This window comes from Harpia harpyja, chromosome 22 (assembly GCF_026419915.1).
Source record: "Harpia harpyja isolate bHarHar1 chromosome 22, bHarHar1 primary haplotype, whole genome shotgun sequence".
Classification (NCBI taxonomy): domain Eukaryota; kingdom Metazoa; phylum Chordata; class Aves; order Accipitriformes; family Accipitridae; genus Harpia; species Harpia harpyja.
Window position 1 is genome coordinate 142,528 of NC_068961.1, and position 18,966 is coordinate 161,493.

General features: G+C 39.6%; 1 protein-coding gene across 1 annotated transcript in view; it reads right to left on the minus strand.

The window, feature by feature from the left end:
• The window catches only part of BEND2 (BEN domain containing 2), a 37,807-nt gene that overhangs the window by 10,492 nt on the left and 8,349 nt on the right, over positions 1-18,966 (minus strand). The window contains exons 4-9 of the mRNA XM_052774142.1: positions 11,005-11,151; positions 7,423-7,583; positions 6,139-6,210; positions 5,886-5,960; positions 2,718-2,822; positions 157-670 (exon numbers count right to left, since the gene is read on the minus strand). Of these exons, the coding sequence (XP_052630102.1) occupies positions 157-670; positions 2,718-2,822; positions 5,886-5,960; positions 6,139-6,210; positions 7,423-7,583; positions 11,005-11,151 (1,074 nt within the window). The remainder of the gene's footprint in view (positions 1-156; positions 671-2,717; positions 2,823-5,885; positions 5,961-6,138; positions 6,211-7,422; positions 7,584-11,004; positions 11,152-18,966) is intronic.

Genomic DNA, 18,966 nt, shown 5'->3' on the forward strand with positions numbered 1-18,966 from the left:
AAACAGTACTCCATTATACTAATGCTTGTAAGGCAGCTAGTTCTGCTCCTTTACTTTTGCCAAATAACGATAAAGAGATTTCCTTAGGCATATTTTTTTACACTAGCAGCAATTTTTTAGCCTTTGTTTCTGAGTATTTATGAAAAAGGAACTCACCAACGCTAGGATTGATGGAGACTGAAGATGATGGCAGTTCTTTACTAATGTTCACACTCCCAGATGCATTTCTGTAGTTCACCACCACAGTATTATTTCCCAGACTGGTCTCAGATGGTGCTGGCATTGATGACAATGCCACTGGTGAAGATGCAATGTTGACAGTACTTTCCATAACGCTGGCTACAAGATTTGATCGCGGAGAAAGGTCAGGCATCCTTTTAGTTGCTGTGTATGATGAATGCAATGAATGTGTAGAAACTATAGTGGGGAGTGGTGGGCTCTGCCTACGAACAGGCTGCTGCGATTCAAGCTGAAGACTCTGTTGAACGTGTTTTATTGTGGAGTTGACCTGAACATGACCATTTTGTAAAGCAACCCTTATGACTGGGCTATGTCTTCCCTGACCCGGTGAAGAGAGATGAAGACCCGATTCCCTTTCCATGGATTTTTGTACTCTTGTTTTCCCTTGGGGCAAATGACTGGAACTTCTGTATGTAAATCCAACTGGTTTCTGCAAATGTGATTCAGAAAACAATTAAAAGGTTAAAATTAGACATATCTGGTCATTTTTTTCTTTTGCAAACCAGTAAGACTAGATTTTAGTAATTATGCTATTGGCAACAGACTCTTCATTGAAGTACTCATTGTCATGAAGCTAGTGCTATTATTTTTTAGCTTTCCCTCTACTTTCTTTTATTCTCACTCGTAGTTCCAACACTGACAGTTTAATCTGGCCAGCTTCAATGTTTCTCAAGTTTTTCCCACCTGGGGTGCTGGCACAATTGCTTTCTAAAAAGTCAAAGAAATATATAATGAGAAAGGCAGCTTTGTAAAGGCTCTTAAAAACAACTCTCTAAAAAAAAAAAAAAAAAAAGCAAAATAAAATTTAAAATTTGTCAGTCATTGACCCAGTCTGCTGAATTTTCAAGGGATGTCTTCACTGCCATGTTAGCTTCCTTTTACACAAGAAAAAAACAATTCACTTTCTCTCCTGGCTGCCTCTTCATTCTTTACTTGCTAGCTGAAAACATCAAACATTTGGATCTCATCTACAATAGAAGATTCCAAAGAGACTAAGACAGACAAACTGAGAGATGGGCTATACTTTCCACCACTTGGAATACTTTTATTAAGAAACGTACGCACACTAACGCACATGTTCTAGTTCAAAATACAAGTCTCTGAGCAGGAGCTACCAAATGTAATTGACACATGTGGGTTTGGGTTTGGTTTTTTGTTTGTTAGTTTTGTTTTTCTTTTAGTGGTGTTTTGTTTTGTTCTTTGCAGAAATCTGATTATATTCCACCCCTGAAAGCTTTAAAAATCTATGACCTGAAGAAAGGCTTATGTGCCTGAAAGTTTGTCCGTTTCTCCAGCTATTGGAGTTGATCCAATAAGAAAAAAACCAGTACCTTCACCACCAACCTTTCCTTGTTTATATCCTTAGCCCATCACAGGTACAACAGTGGTACAGCTATAAAAAATCTACAGCATTCCTGATGGTTTTAAAGATAAAGTACTAGCAGAACCAAGAAAATGGTTGGCAGGTTGCATTTGCTGACTTCCCCCTTATGCCATATAGTGACAAAAGCCGCTTAAAAAAAAAAAAAAAAAAAAGCACAGTGCAGTCACTTTTCATCTGAACATTAAAGCAGCTGCCATCCTACATGATCAGAGGGGAGGGTAAGAGCACAGAGGTCACAGGGTCCAAGAGTAACTGACATGACCAGTTTGTTCCCCGAATCTCTTATTTTTGGATGTGTGGACAGTACAAGCTTGGAGTTGTCAAAAAAAATGCATTCCCAAATAAAACCTAGTATCCTATTCATAATCAACATGCACAAGAATGTCATTGCTTCTACCCACCCTTAAAGTAAATGGCCTTACTGATGCCTTGACATCATCTGACAGCAGGATTGCCTCTGCCACATTAAAAGCTTTGCAGTATTGTTGACAAAGAAAGGTCATTGAGGATTTTGTGACCTTCTTCAAAAATCACCTGTTCTGTTTTCCTTTTAAAGAACATTGTTACAAGTACTAATATTCTGTCTCCTTAGTTAACAGTGGATTGACCATATAGGAACAAAATGGATAGTGTGTACCCAATATTAACCTTCTTAAAGATTTTGAAAAAAAGCCTTTCTATTAGAAAAAATAAAATTCTATGTGAGTGATGCATAAACTCTCTTCTAACTGCAGAAACCAATCAGACCGTACAACGCTTCTCATAAAGCAGTGACACCAATATACCCAAGTTTAAGACGTAACGAACAGAAATAAATTGTGTAGGATACAACACAAATAGAATTTTACAGCATCTATCACAGCATCCTGAATTTGATGGGGGCCATTCTGTGACCACTGGTCAATAACAACACAGGAGACTGAAGCTGGCATATAGTAAGAAATCTAGAATAATTTAATTGAAATGGAATTTAAGTCTACTACTTTACTACTAATTTTAATCTTAGTGAAAGGAGGGGATTATTTTTAAAGAAGCGTCATAGGAAGTGAGAGAATTAAAGGAAAAATAAATGTCTTGGGTCTTTAATACTCACAGGTTTGAGCAACAGTGGCTTTACACGACTGTGTTGCATTTCTGAGACCTTCCGATGAAGCAGATCAAATTTTTTATCCAATTTCTGAATGGCATCATACATGGCCTGACAACAAACATAAGAGCAAAAACAGTATTGTTTCACAAGAACCCAATTTAAATCTGAAGATATCCAAGAAAGTTCAATTAAGGGCAAAATTCCCTCCCTAAAACTGGGTAAGATCTGTAGATAATATATACATTCTGTAAGCATATTGAAGATCAACTCAGATACAAAAATGCAAGTAGAATGGTAAATATCACAGTAAAAAGAATTCTCAGAGAAGCTTACTCTTGCGACTTTAATGTGGCTGGCACTTAAAGGTTGTTCTTCCCGCTTACAGTGGATGTTTTATTTTTACCTATTTGGAGCATTTTTGTCTTACACTGAAAAGCTACTGACAAGCTCTACGGCAAGTTAAGTATTATGATATGCTATTTTAAGGCATAATAAGTTTCCAAGTACACAGGTAAAAGGCTTACAGGCAGCCACCAAAATACTGACTTCCAGATCACCAATGGGAAATGTATTTAGAAAAATACTATCCGTTAAAGTAAGAGTCCAAACTGGAGTTGAACGTGGCCAGGGATGTCAAAGACAACACGAAGGGCTTCTAGAAGTACATAGATGACAAAAGGAAGGCTAGGGAAAATGTGGGCCTGCTGCTGAATGAGACAGGGGCCTTGGGCGACATGGGACATGGGAAAGGCTGAGGGATTTAATGCCACCTTTGCCTCAGTCTTTATTAGTAAGACTGGCCTTCAGGAATCCCAGGTCCCAGAGACCAGGGGGAAAGGCTGGAGCAAGGAAGACACACTGGGTAGAAGAGGATATGGTCAGGCAATACTTAAGCAAACTAGACATACATTAAGTCCAAGGGGCCTGATGGGATGCGCCCACAAGTGCTGAGGGAGCCGGCTGATGTCATTGCGAGGCCACTCTTGATAACCTTTGATCGGTCATGGCAAATGGGAGAAGTGCCCAAAGACTGGATGAAAGGACATGTCACCCCTGTCTTCAAGAAGGGCAAGGAGGAGGACCCAGGGAACTACAGGCCAGTCGGCCTCACCTCCATCTCTGGGAAGGTGACGGAGCAGCTACCCTGGAAACCATTTCCAGGCAGATGAAGGACAAGAAAATCATCAGGAGTAGTCACAGCATGGCTTCACCAAGGGGAGGTCACGGTTGACCAACTTGATAAACTTCTACAATGAAATGACTGGCCTGGTAGATGAGAGTAGAGCAGCGGATATTGTCTACCTGGATTTGAGGAAGGCCGTCAACATTGTCTCCCATAAGGTCCTCACAGACAAGCTGCTGATGTACAGGTTGGATGAGCAGACAGTGAGGTGGATTGGAGACTGGATGAATGGCTGGGCCCGGAGAGTGGTAATCAGCTGCACAAAGTCCAGATGAGGGCCAGTAACTAGTGGTGTACCCCAGGGATCAATACTGGGTCCAATCCTGTTTAACATCTTCATTAACGGTCTGCATAATGGGCAGAGCATACCCTCAGCAATTTTGCTGATGACACTAGACCGGCAGGAGCAGCTCATACACCAGAGGGTTGTGCTGCCATCAAAGAATTGAAAAAAACTACTAATTTTATTGAAAGTGTCTGATCTTCAGTCAATCCCCAAGGTCAAGTTTTCTTTCAGATGTTAAAAATTTGTGTTGCCTTACTAAAGCAATCAAACTTTTTAAAGCATTGCTGTAAAGGTCCGAATTTTCAGGCATAAAAGCCAGATAAATCAAAGCCTTCAAAGTCCATCAGTTATTACTGTAGGTTACTGTGTGATATAGAAAGTTCCTTCTTCAGTGTTTCCAGGATTTAGCAACTCAAACATCATGCTCAAACAGCAATTTAGACATACACTTCCTTTATACTGTTATAACAATATAAAGTAATGGGATAACAGAATATTAATCTAGTATTGAAAGGACACTGCCAACTTGAAAATACGTATCAGGCACACGTCATCAGCTATTACTGCAAAACACACACAACGACAATATAACTATGAATTACAAAGAGGAAATGTTTCTTCAACTAACTAAAGCAATTTCTTTTGTTGATCTACAGCATAACTCGACAGAAATTTTTAAAAATACATATGGATATGAAAAAAATTTCTAGATTGGATTTGTAGTAGGTGGAATTTCTAATTATTTTCAATTTTATCAAAACCAACAGTTAGGTTTCAATATGATAGCTATCTTTTAAAAAAAATTAAATATCCTTAGACAAAAGAATCTATAAATCTCCCCCAAATTTAGAAATATCTCAAGGAAGCATTAAAAAACCTTAAATCAGTGTGGACAGCACAGGCATTATTAAAAGGCTTCATGTAGCCCTACAGCAGATTTACTGGGAGAATGTGGTAACAATGGGGTAAAGGAGATGGAAGGGGGCTAGCAGGCAGCAAAAGAGGCCACAGCTTCTCATTAGCACTACTTGCTACAGCACACATTCCCAGACTAGCAGCAAGAATGTTAGTCACACAATCTTAGTCAATTTTCTTCCACAGCAGTGCTGAATATATGCTTAAGGAGACTTCCAAGACACTAATACTTAGCTACAAGCCACTCACAAACTATCCTCCCTAAAGCATGGCCTGAATGTCTTTCAGTCTATAGAGTACTATGACTCCAGAGTCACATAAGTGCTCACCTGAATAAATATGGGATGCTTTTAATTTTCAGTGCAGTGATTTTCAGTCTTGCCAGCTACTGCTTCAGAAGTCAAAAGCAAAGAACTCGCCAAAACAACACTACCAGGATTTTGGCACACTTTTGGCAGGCCTCGTGTACTTTCAAAAGCTGGATGCATATGACGGTCAGATCTTTCCCATTACTGTGAAGCCCCTCCCAATAAATCACTAGACTTTACATTTTGTATTAAAGCATAATATTTGAGAAGTATTCTTGCCAGCTATGGTGTGAAAAACTTCAGAGAATATGAAGACGTAGATTATTTTTTCACTAAAAATATTGAAGATAAGCGGGCAATTAACAAATGAACAACCGGAAAGGATGAAGTCATAGGTTATCAAATATAGAATGCAAATCTTCCTGAAATTTAACTAAAATTGTTTAAATGCCATTTCAGAGATTAAAAAAAAAAAATACCTGGCAATAACTGAGGACCTCCATAAGAGTTTTCTGCTGATCTCCAATGTAGGAAGCTTCAGATACAATACTCCCCTTTTTCATTAAAATAATAAAAAATAGTGTAAGCTAGTAATATAAACACAGTCTTAGGATATCACATTAAGCCAATAAATCCCAACTTCAAACATCACATGTTATTTTAGTCTACCCCAAAACATGCATCCCCAAAGCAGCTTTTCACAGTCGGTCAAACAAAAGAAAATTTACTTACACATTCATAGTCTGGTTCATACTCATAAATGACACTGTCACTATCTTCATATGCTCCTTCCCTGGTTCTCATCTGGGAAATAACAAAGAAATTGTAATGTTTTGAATAATGAAAGAATTCAAAATATAAGCTACAGAGAGAACCTGCTAGGAATCCAACTTGGACACTTTCAGTTGTAGCTATATTCCTTCCCCTGGCTACAAAAGGGCCCAAGAAAGCGAGACTTAACACAGTCATCTCATTTATGTGCCTGTGGTTAGGTCATATGAATACTCACCTCACTTTTTTGTTAAGAGTATCTTATTCTGGTTTAACATAAACCTCTTGCAAATTTATATAGTAATATGTATTTTTATTTAGTTATTCTAAGGTCAGAACTTTCTCATCTAACTATATATGTACTATATAGCCAGGCTTATGTAATTATGAGACTCCATGTAGATTTTTACACGAATTTAAATAAATCAATTTGAAAAAAAAAAGTGTATTTATTTCAATGGGTATAACTCTGCACATAGAAGCTGTAAAAATGTCTAAAAGACATTAATTTTCTCACTGCTTGAAAACTGCTCTTAGACAGGAATCAACAGTGCCACCACCTGGACAATTCTGACATTTTTCTTTACTGGATGGGAGCAGTTCCTGTCCATCCACCATAAGTCACATTTCACAAGTCTGTTGTTGTTTTCTGTTTGTGGTTTGGGTTTTTTTTGTTTGTTTGTTTGTTTTTACTAAGTAATACTTAATCAGGTCTTACTTTAAAAAAGGAAGTTGGGGGGGCGGGGGGGCTGGGGGTTTGTTTGTTTTACAACAGGCAGAATTAAACAGAGTGGAACTGCTTTTATAGCATTAAAGACACCCAGACTGTTGTAATTTAAGAATATGGTGACATGAACTAAGCTTCAGACTGCCTCAGTTAAAAATATATGTAGTCTGTCTTTGGACAGACTTGTTTATGGAGGCAAACCCTTACTCAACATTAAGTTTCGACTCTTATCCTAAATTGCACAAAGACTTTTTTACTGAAAAAATAAGAGCATCTACATGGGAAATTGGTGTAAGTTACTCTCCTCTGTACACTATCTGTTGTTATACACATGTACAGTATCCAGCACAACAAGGTTTTACTCTTGCTAGAAGCTTCCATGCACTACATGGATCTCCTACCCACACTTCTTCACTGGGATGTCGTCAAATGAGCATACAAAAGTGAAGGAAAAATGGCATTCCCAATAACATGGAAACTGGCCTCAAAACAAAGGGCTACTGTTTGGTGAAACATACCACATTGTGTCCCACTAGAGTAGGGGCAAGTCGTTTTCTTTTATTATGCGAACACATGAAGTCCATTTTTTCAGGGCTGTGACCATTTCCTCTCTGCATACTTGCAGAATTGCTCATTTGTGATGCCACTCCTTCGGCTAGCACTGATAAGCCTTCGTTTCCTAGAAAAGTGGAGAGAAAGCAAAGCACATGAGCAGGGTTACCACTGCATTAAACATTTCACTACAAAAAACATGCACAGTCACCCTTTTTTTTTTTTTTTTTTTACTTTCGGACTGCTTGGTTATTTGAAATTTATTTACTAGCATATTATTAAACACATATTAATCCAATTTATTTAGATCTGAAATTATAAATTCAATTTAATAGTCTTTCTTCCAAACTGTCTCCAGCCTCCATTTCATTTGCTTTGCTTTTCACTGTTGATTCTCTATTCTCATTTCCATGTCTGATTGTACAAAGTCACAGAATTCAAAACCCCAACAAAACCAGTTAACTGAAGTTCAGGCAATAAACCCACAATGTAAAACACAGTTCCCGTTTGTTTAGTCCTCAGCTGTCCCTTCCCTAAACTTACGGGGTCCCCACAAGTTTTGTGCTGAAGCACTGTGCAACAAAAAAGATCTGCTCAAAGTATCTCCTCTGTTGAGCCAGTGTAGGTCAGGAACTACCAAACACAAACTATCCACAAGCTATACACAAAATGCCTCACCTCTTCAGGTATGGGCCTGGCACACAGTTAAAAAGCAATTACCACAGTTTATCACTCCTCCATCCTAATTCTTTTGAAGCCCACACGATTGCCAGACCTACCTTTTGAAGAATGTTAAAGGAAAAAAAAAAATGTTAAGAAAAAAGGCGTATCTCTACTGTCAAATCTGCCTGTCCATCATTTACAGGCTCTACCCTCAAGCTTTCAGGAAAGGGCTATGGTAGCTCTTTTAAAAAGAAATAAAAACACTCTTAAGAGAGGAAGAAGAAGAAAAAAAAAAAGTAACTATTTCCCCTTGAGTTCTATATATTTTAGCTATAGACAAGCCAAGCACAATACAGATAACCAGATATAGATATAGCTAGGAGAAGATATGAAAAGACAAGTAAAGCTTAAGAAGACCTTTGAAGGTTTCCAAGAAATAAGGAGAAAAACTTAGCTGGCATAAAAAGGCAAAACCAAGTCTCCACCATACTATCTGCTGTGAAGGAGCTTTTTGGAGCTTAGGTCAAGCTGAAAAGGTACAGTGGGGAAGTTTTGTGGATACCTACAGTAAGTTCCTCCCAAGTAAAAGGGGCTGCATGAGAAAAGTTACACGGGTACTCCTTACTACTTTTGCAAAATAATGGAACTAATTTCATGGCCCAACTGGAAAGTAGAACTACTATCTCAGAAGTGAAGGAAGAGAAAACAAATCAAATGGGACAGGGACAAGCTAAGAAACCACTGAAAAGCAAAGACAACTGCATTTCTTCTAAGCACTAGAAGAGGAAGGGCAAGGGGCAGGACAGAAAAGTAGTAATATACTCAGTATCATAAGCTAGAAAAAAATTTTCCTTGCATTAAGAGCCCAGACAAAACTTGTAGCAGAGCTGACAGATGCTACCTAGGCAAGATCTGCAGTAGATTTAGATTAATGTAGTTAACATAATTTTGAAATCACAATCAATAACTAAGTAATAAAAATACACATGCAATTACTTAATATTTCTTCTCTTAGGTGAAGATTAAAACCTACCTACCCTCCCACGCAGCTCCAGAGTTTGCTTCCTTTCCCAGATCACCTCATCCCTCTGTCCCTGTCACACAGACCAAGCTAGCACTCATCTCCTAGTACTAAGCACCCCCAGAACTGAGAGCCTGGGAGATCGCAGTGCTCTGTGGGACCAACACCAATACAGGCAAGAGGACATGTTGAAAGCAGGAGGGGTGCAGGGCAGCAGGATTAATGCACTGGCACAATGTAGTCACTCAAACTTCAGATACCTTCTGCAGCCAAACCAGAATGCCACTTCACCTGGAGAAACATTAGGTCCCTGGTTTAATTACATTTCAGACATACTATGCTTACGTTAAGCTAGACATCTTTCTGATTAGCTTCCCAAATTTAGATTTAGGCATAAATACGATGACCTAAAACACAGTGCCAGCAAAACAGTGCCAGCAAGTATGCGGGCATAAATGGATAAGTAAAAAGCATAATAAAAGTGTTCTGCAGCAAGCGGGGAGAAATAAAGACCTAGATATGTATCTTAGTGATGCTGAGCTTGCTCTGCCAGCTAAGTATCTGTAGGCAAGAAGATATGAAACAAAAGTAAAAGAAACTAGTTCGGACAGACAGAACCAGATCTGAAGAAAAGGCACTGCTCTACAAGATAGTAGCCTAAGATGGTGGTTGAATAAAAACAGAAAATTTCAGTTCAAAGAGTTAAGTTCAACAGTTATATTCAAGATAAACTTACACCATGTTTTGGTCATACATCTCACTATACTCAATTTTAACTGGACAATACCTAGTGCTAACAATCTACAACAACAGAAGCTGTAAGCCCAGAGATGACACAACCATCTTTTACCTTTTAAAAAACAATCATACCCAGTCATCATGATTCCTTTGTGGATAATGAAAGAATTACTCATGTCCTGAAATCAAGGTCAGCAACTGTCTATGACAGTTTCTTGGGCAGGAATTTTTTTTTTTTTATAAAACAGCAAAAACCCCCAAAATAAACCATCCAAACCATCCTCCTCCCCAAAATATGTTTTTAGACATAAATGTACAAAAAATTACAGTATAATCTACTGTCAAGTAGAAGACGATAAAGATTAAAGGTTCTCAGAAGCACCTAACAGCACTAGGAAAGAGATGTAACTTAACTCTGCTGAAGAGAAATACTGATGAGATTCTCTATAAAGTCAACTGGCTAAATAAAAAAAAAAAAAAAAACACAACCAAACCCAAAACCCAAACAACAAACTAATAAGTGCCATCACTTAGTTACAGTCCTTTTCCTTGCTAACTTGGCAATACTGCTACTGGGCTTACTAAATGCTCATAACAGCTATGATTAATTTTTGTCTGGGCCAATGGAGAATTGGGCAAGACTTCTGAGAGACTTTGATCTGGCATGTTAAAATAAATACAATGAATTAAAGACAATCACAAAAGGCTACTTACAGCTAATAATTTATGACCTTAAACAACCATCTTACTATTGTTGCACACCAGTATCCCCAGTGCTCCACTAAATTACACTGGACAGTTTATCTAAAAACCTCATTTTTTGGGTTAGGTTCTTCCATGACATTTATTTTCCAAATTGCTTGCTAATTCATTCCTAGGTATACTACTTTATAAGTAAAAAATTGTCTTTTTAAAACATAATATTTCGGTGGGTTCACTATTAATAAAGACCTCTAAAGTAGTAACTAAAAAGCTCTTTTTAAATGCATTGCCAAGCAATTTCTATAAAGTAGCTTTCTTATAAAATATGTTTTAAAGATATGGGTAATACAGAAAGCATTCAAGACAGCAGTGCTGAACATACAGCATTAACTATTAGATCACAATAAAAATGAACAGTAATTACCATAGGCAAGTTGAGCCACATGGTGAACAACACTGTTTACTTCAGAGTTCTGTTCCATTGACACGCAGCTTTGTGTGGACAGTCCATTTTCTCCATGGTCAATAATCACTGCTTCAACATCGTCCTCAACATTCACAGATGCATAATCTATTAGCATATGCAGAAACAAGTAAGACTAGACACCATTCTGAGTATCAGATGACAACTGTAGTGCTTGTATCATGCCTAGCATTATCTGAATTGTACCATGGCTAATTTAAAGCCAGTTTCACTTCAGCATCTAAATGTGAAGTCACTTTTAAACACAGGCACTGAAGTTTTAACACACGCTAGAAGGGAAGTGGATTACTAATGCTTAGTTGGCGGGATTCCTGAAACTATTCAGTACCCAACTCTTCCCACAACGTCCAGCTTCAACAGGAACAGTTATAAGCCAGTACCAAGCACTTCTCAGAACTCCACTATTTACAATCAAACATATGACATTAAATTGGTTTAGAAATTTTACTTTCATAAATAAGAAATGCTTAATACACTTGAAACAAACCAGTCTACAATCCTAACTGCGTATTTGGTATTCAGATCAAACCAAACATCGGCTCCTGATGAGATGCTGTGCAGAAACACTGAATGGCAAATCTCCAGTACCAGATTTTTTCCTACATACTACATCAATAAAAAATGTCCTGGTTTCAGAATAACTGTATTATAGCTATTATAGCTAGATCTGGTGTTTTGGGGAGGGTGGGGGAGGGAGAGGAATTTATTCTTGATGAAACAAATTAATGGAAGGAATCATACCATGAACCACTAAAGGTAGTACATAAAACTTAAATTCAGCCAGCACACTTGCATAACACTAGTGATACGAACACATGCTGTATTTTCCACAGGATACCCTGTTCAGTGCACAGGATGGACTGAGCTCCAGGAAGGAATCAGGGCTGTATAACAGTGGTCTGGTTCTTTACTCTTAAAGACACAATTCACTCCAAATCATGCCCTCTTCCCTCTGTTCCAATTTCTTAAGAGACCAAAAGGTGGGAAAGAAGCTGAATTCCACAGGTCAAAGTTTTCCCTCTAGCCACTACTCCCATCTAATCCAGACGAAACAACACAGCAGGGTTTGGATTTGGCTGTCATCAGATTAGGAAAGACTCCACCAAATTGAGGGTGAGCTCAGAAACACCCATCAATTGCCAGGCAGTCAATAGCTATGTTTACAGTAGTAAATGAAACCAAAAAGCTAGTTGGGGCATAGTTGCTCTGCAAAAAGGAGTTTAGCTGAGTGGACATGAGCTGGGATATGTCGCTTAGGCTCAAGAATGGTTCTTGACCAGTTTTAATTAGCTGCTGTGAGGGACCAAGAGACTGTGAGAGACTGGCAACCATTTTGTCTTAAAACAACCAAGCAGGTAGCTGCAAGCAGCTGAAACAGGACGTGCCCTGCAGAGGTGGGGTAGCGAGCTGTTTGTGGGAGGCTTTCTAGTGGTTGTGCCTCGAAGAAGCTTTCTGACAATGGTCTTTCCGGGAAGTTTTCTAGCAGTTGTTTTGGACATTTTGTCACAGGTTCAGAGTTTTGCCACAGGCCCTTACCACAGCAGTTGGGTAAACAAGTTAAATGGGATAAGGGCACATCAGCAACACCCCCCTCACCCCCCCAACTCCCTCCTCAAGAACTTTCAAGAAAACCCCCACAAGGCTTGCATGAAGGACTTGCACAAAGGGCTCTCCAACGAGGGTATAAAGCGGGGAGACGCGACAGGACACACACACCAAGTCCCCAGGCATGCGCCCGCTGCCTGAGAAATCCAGACAGTTACTACTGAGACTCCTTCCTCACTGGATCCAAGGGTGGTGATACTTACCTCTCCTTTTTTCTCTTTCTCCTCTTACCTCTCCCCTTCCTCCTACCTTGTTGTTACGAATACTTTGCTACAGCTGTTAGGTGTCAAGTTTTTTATTCGAAATATCTGCTACGCCAAATTTAGCCACACTTGTGTATAAGTCAATGTTAAATAAAACATATTTTGAGCATTTAGGAGCCATTGTCATGACTCCTGCCCTGGGATTTGCTGAGCGAAACGGGGTGTTGAAATTTTCCCTGTCCCTCCTGAGTCATTGTTGTGACTCTTGTGTGCTGCAACAGACTACTAAAAGATCACCTCCCCCGAGGACAGCCGAGTGGGATGGGACATCTAAATTGGTGTCACGGACAGGATAGTCTGAAACAGCAAGGAGGGTTTATAATAAGAAAAAAAACAAGTGTGTGGGGGAATATCAGTTGGGAGTGCTAAGGAAAGGAGAACTGACATTCAGCTGAAGCCGAATTCTCTGGTAGAAGATCATGGCAGCCCGGGATAAACCTGATCTTGACTGCTCCCTGCTGTTGGATTTGTCAAAAGGATATAAAGCATGTCCCACTCCACCAGGATAACAGTTGGGCGGAGAAAAATTGGCAATCTCTGAAAAAGAAATTTGGCAAAAGAAAAACATCTTAAGGCTGGTAAAGCCAAGGCAATTAATTGTCTGTGGTGTTCTGGGGGTGGCACTAATAGCCACCCAGAGGGACAAACATACCATTAAGCAAACAGAACATGAGGTGAATGAATCCCTGCAAGCGACAGAGTATTTCCATACATTCTGTATGGTACGTCTAAATATTTTGATGGTTTTATTTTGTACCAGCCGTGGAAACTGGTTTGCTGCTAGGTGACTGTAAAAGTAAGATTTGGTAAATAATTATTAGAAATCTTATACTAACACTATGATTGAAACAGTAGACAAAAGTATAGCCAAGCAATTAACTAGTAGAGGCAGTTACTCATAAGTTTTGCAGTTCTTTGCTCTTATGACTAGATGTTTCTGTACACTAGATGAGAACAATGTTGAAACTGACCACGTGACTGAAACTGCGTTAAGCTTCAAGATCAAAGAACAAGGACAAGAACAAAGACTTCAAGGACAGCCAACAATCTCAAATGGATCGGTGGTCGTAAAAGCTGCCCTTCAACTCAAATGAATTCTACATTGCACATGATCGGATGTAGGCAGTACTATGATAATCAGTTACTATAATTTTTATGTATACACTAATCCAATTAATATGTAATTGTTACTCCATATAACCTGTTTGTGCTGAAGCTGTGGCATGCACACTAGGTGGAATTATCCCCCGTGCATACAGTGCTGCAATAAAGAATGCCTGCTTTCTAAAACTCCAAAACAAGTCTTAGAGAGTTTCTTTGACTGGCTTTCTGGTATCACAAGAATTAGTTAAAGTGCAGGTAGAATTAGAGGTAGAATGAGCTAAACAGCAACAGGCTGAGGAAACAGTAAAAGAAGGAAAGAGGGTTATGGAAAACCTTCAAGACAGCCTGCAGGAAGCTTATATTAGGGAAAGAGACTTAAAGGTGCAACTAGCAGAGTATGAAAACAATTTAAATAGCAAATCCAGTTTCTCTAGCTTTGCGAAAGCAGCTGATATTGTCAGCCAAGAAAGTGATCCCAATTACCCCTGGAAAGAAATGGAAGAGGCTAAGGCTAAATCCATGTCTAATCCAAAGATGCGACCTCTCATTAAAATGGAGGTTGAGTGGGGGGGAGATGGGGAAAGTGATCGGCCAAACGTTATTGTCAAACAGATACCCTACAATGCGACCAAGTTAGCAAAACTGCAAGAAAAATACAGCAGGCAAGCTAGAGAAACCAAAACTGAGTATGTTTGGAGAGTTTCTTTGACTGAGAGAGACTGAATAAAATTATTGGAGGAAGAAGCTCAGGGATATTGGGGTCCAGGGGTATTCCTGACTGTGGATGACCCACGGGAGCCCTGGTCCTTGACTCAGTGGGGGATTGGACCCCATCAAAAGAGGAGACCCGGTTGCTATTCCTACCTCCAGACTGAGTTGGCTTATGGAGAGCATAAAAAAGGCAGCTTGTCTCCAACTTATACATGATACACATCTTGTTGTGTGTCAATCCCTCTCCCATGTTATTAATTGCTAACCCTGATAGAATGACTCCCCTGATTAAAGGGCTTCCCGACTCCTTAAAGGTGTATGCGGTACAAATTCAGGACTGACTAAGAGCAATTTTGGTGGCCAGACCTGGCAGAGGGGCCGCTCTTACATGGGGACAAATTGCTCAGGAGCTAATAAATTATGGCCGCTGGGTAGGCTTTATTGGTAAGGACGTGAAAGCCTCTGCGGGGGTCCGTGGACCTGAAGTAGAGGGAGAGGGTAGGATGTCCTATCTACCCAGTAAAAGTGAGGTGGGCGCGGGATCGAGAAATCAGCTATGGAAGGAAGGGGTTAAGTAAAGGAGTCCCTTGAGAACTAACGGACGGCTTACCCCTTCCAGATTTACAATTGTTAGTAAAAATGTGGAAACCCATACGCAAAAATCTCCTGAAAAAAGGAGGTGGTCCCTCAATCCCGATGCCTCAAAAAGTCGCCGCCCCTACAGCACCGCTGGAGGAAGCCCGTAATTCTCCGGAATCGGGAAACCCCTTCCGCGGTCCACTAAGTGAGCCGGGGGACGGCCGCCGGGTTTGCATTAGAAGGCTCACAGAAAACCACCAGGGGACCTCTTAGTAACTTTTCCCCTGGGTCCCTTTAAAACCCCGGTTACCTTTCCCGTAGGCACAGGGGCTCAGATGTCAGCATTAAACAGCGAAACGGCTAGCCGAAGCGGAATAGCACCCGACAAAAAGCGTATTTGAGTTACTGATGTTTTCGGAAATTCCAGACCTCAACCTACAGCCCGAGTGCAAAGCTGGTTGCCCGGGGACACCACTCCCACTGTAACCACAATGATAATAGGCGTCCTTCCCACCAATATCCTGGGATTAGACCTATTAAAGGGGAAAGCCTGGATAGATTCTAAAGGGAGAGAGTGGAAATTTGGCTCCCCGGTTGTTCTGATTAGGCTTCTGCAAACTGTGCCGCAGCTTCCTCCCTCTAATATTGTAAACGTGAAACCTTATCCTCTACCCCTGGGAGCAAAGGAGGGTATCACCCCAGTGATAAAAGAGTTACAAGAACAAGGGGTGATCACCCAGACCCACTCCCCATACAATTCCCTTGTGTGGCCTGTATGGAAGCCAAGCGGAAAGTGGTGACTAACCATAGATTACAGGCGCCTGAACGCTAGAACCAGCCCTTTAACAGCGGCACTGATGTACTTAAGAAGTGATGTACCACAAAGGTCTTGTGAAGTAAGATACCCTTTGTATACACGAGGCATGCCTTGCTAACGGCTGTGCCCCTGAAGAAGAACTAAAATACTGCTAAGAAGGGAACATCCTACCCCAGGAGGCACTGAAAAGTTTAATAATTGCTAATAGGCATGACGTCAGCAAAAATCTTCGATAACTGGAGGAAAGGTAAAGGCAGCAGGGGGGAGATCATGACCAAAAAGACTTACCCTCCCCAACTCTCCTTGAGCATGCGCTGTAGAATAAAAGAACACTGTACCTTTAATTCAAAGAGGGGAAACTTTAACCCAATAGAAACTGTGCTAGGTAAGCGACTACCAGTAATAGTTGTGGGGAAGAACTTTGGAAATTGAATATGTATAACTAAACCGTATAAATTGCTTGTCCGTTTAGGTATGAGGTGTGCTAGCTTTGTGGATTACCACCTAGCCCCCATCTTTGTGCAAACATGAATTGGAATAAAATACCTCTGCTCTGTGTGTATATTGGCGCTTCGCACACTGGGTAAATGACCCCACTTGTGGGACAACAGCACTGCCAAATACAGCTGAGCTAACCTCCACCATACAAGAACAGGCCCATCAAATTTTAGCTACTATTGATATGAAGGACATGTTCTTTATGGTGCCCTTGCAGGAGAATGATCAGAACAGATTTGCCTTCACAAAGGGAAGGGCCAAAATCTACAGCTAAAGCAACTCACAGCTGGAGGATAAACATAGGCCAAACAGGAAAATACAGAAAGGGAAAACACCTCACTTCCAAAAAATATCTAATTACAACATTTCTACAGTGATGTAGAAGCAATGCAGCAACAAGTACTGGTCTCTCAAAACTTTTAACCTCTAAGATGGTGGTCAGGATCCTCCTCATCCCCAGGGCTTTTAACTTCCATCACCCATTGCTGAACATGGCTGCTCTCATACAGGGAAAGGAAATTATTCCCTCTTCAAAATGGCACTCTTAACGGACAGTCAAGAAATTTTGAGATTAGAATACACCACCCATTTCGATGAAGGTTTATCAACATGACTGGTCACTGCAACGATAAGGAAAGGTGCTCCAAGAAACGCAGACCCACCTGCTTTACACCAAGCACCACTTTTCTTAATGTATTCTAGTTGTCTTGCCTCTAAAGTCAGAGGACAAATTTAAACGTCTTTGCTGTAGATTGACTACATTCATCACCAAGAGAATGTCTGTGCTCAAAAATATTTCGTTTAGAAGATTTGTCAGCTAATATTAGCTAGTTTAAAAAAAGGGGGGAGGGGAGGGGGAGAAGCAGTTCTTATCTCATAGGCCTATACATATCTTATTCAGGCAAGGGAAAACAACTCTTAATGTTACTACTGTAGTCATTCTTACATGTGAGGACAACTTCATCCATTCAACTACAATCTTCACACCTTCAAAAACTTGTGACAAAAGAATTCCAGCTCTTTACTCATAAAGAAACTGCAACTTAGTCCTGTTAGCAATTCTAAATATTTCTGATGCTTCTTAAAAGTGCTAGCAATACGGAGTAATACCATCTATACAGCACCAAATAATATTAAATCCAGATCTGTCTCTCTCAAGTAGAAACCACAAACTGCCAAATTCCGTGATTAATTTGTAGTCCTGAACAACAACAAAAAAAAAGCCACCAAGATTTTTTTTACTTGTGACTTGAATGAAGATGCAACTGCATTTCTTGTGCCAAGTTTAATTTCATTGTATTAATTAACTCTACTGACAAAAAATATCATGACATAGATATTTAGACATTTCCAGTAAGCCTAGAAAGGAAATTATAAATTTAAAAAGTCTGATTAAGAAAATATTTTAGGTTTATGTGTTTCAAATAAGGCTTTTACTGTGAAGTGAATTACACATTATAGTAAGATTAAACAGGGTGGTTTATCCAATCATTGGAAGAAGTTATCAGTTTAAGAGAACTCTGACTTTGTTTGAAAACTGAAGTGACAATCATCTAAAATTAGAAAACATCACCAAACTAATTTCCTTCTCAGACTCAATGCATGCTCTGGGTTATATGGTATAGACTACGACACTATTTTCAGTAAGGCAGTAGGATATGCTATAATATAAGGTAGAGGTTCATTAAAAAAATGCATTGTACAGAAAGATAGTTGTAGACAGAACAGTGCTGTGAAGTGACCAAATTAGAAAGCCAAGATTGGAGGTGCTCTTTTTAATTTAAAAGCTGTTTATGTTCACCATTTAGAATTCTTTCACCAGGAGCTCTTCTTTGCTTCTGCACTAAATCATCAGGTAGCAGGTATTTGTACAAAGTTAAAGGCACTTAATCGTGAGCCCAGCTTTCATAATGATTTACATGCGAAAACATCCAACTGTGTGTTTAACCCTGCATCATAAGTTACACTGCTATATTAAGTTACAGCTTTTTACGCAGCAAAGTAAAACCAAGCATCATGAAGAATTTATTTCCAATAACCAATAGAGAAATACATGTAAAGGTAATTATGACTTGAAAATTTTCTCTCTTCTTTGGAAACTCTGTCATTTGATCAACATAATCCAGCAACCAAATGACTGCTTATCTTTTTACTACTGCTCAGTCACCTATCCCAAAATAATATAGTAGTGTAGGCTTTGGTGAAAAGAGCTGAAAACAGAAGAAAAATGTGAAACATAAGAATGAAAGACAAATGAAAACCAAACTGCAACGTAAAGAAAACTCGGGCTGGGGAAACACAGACGGACCACCAAAATAACTTAGA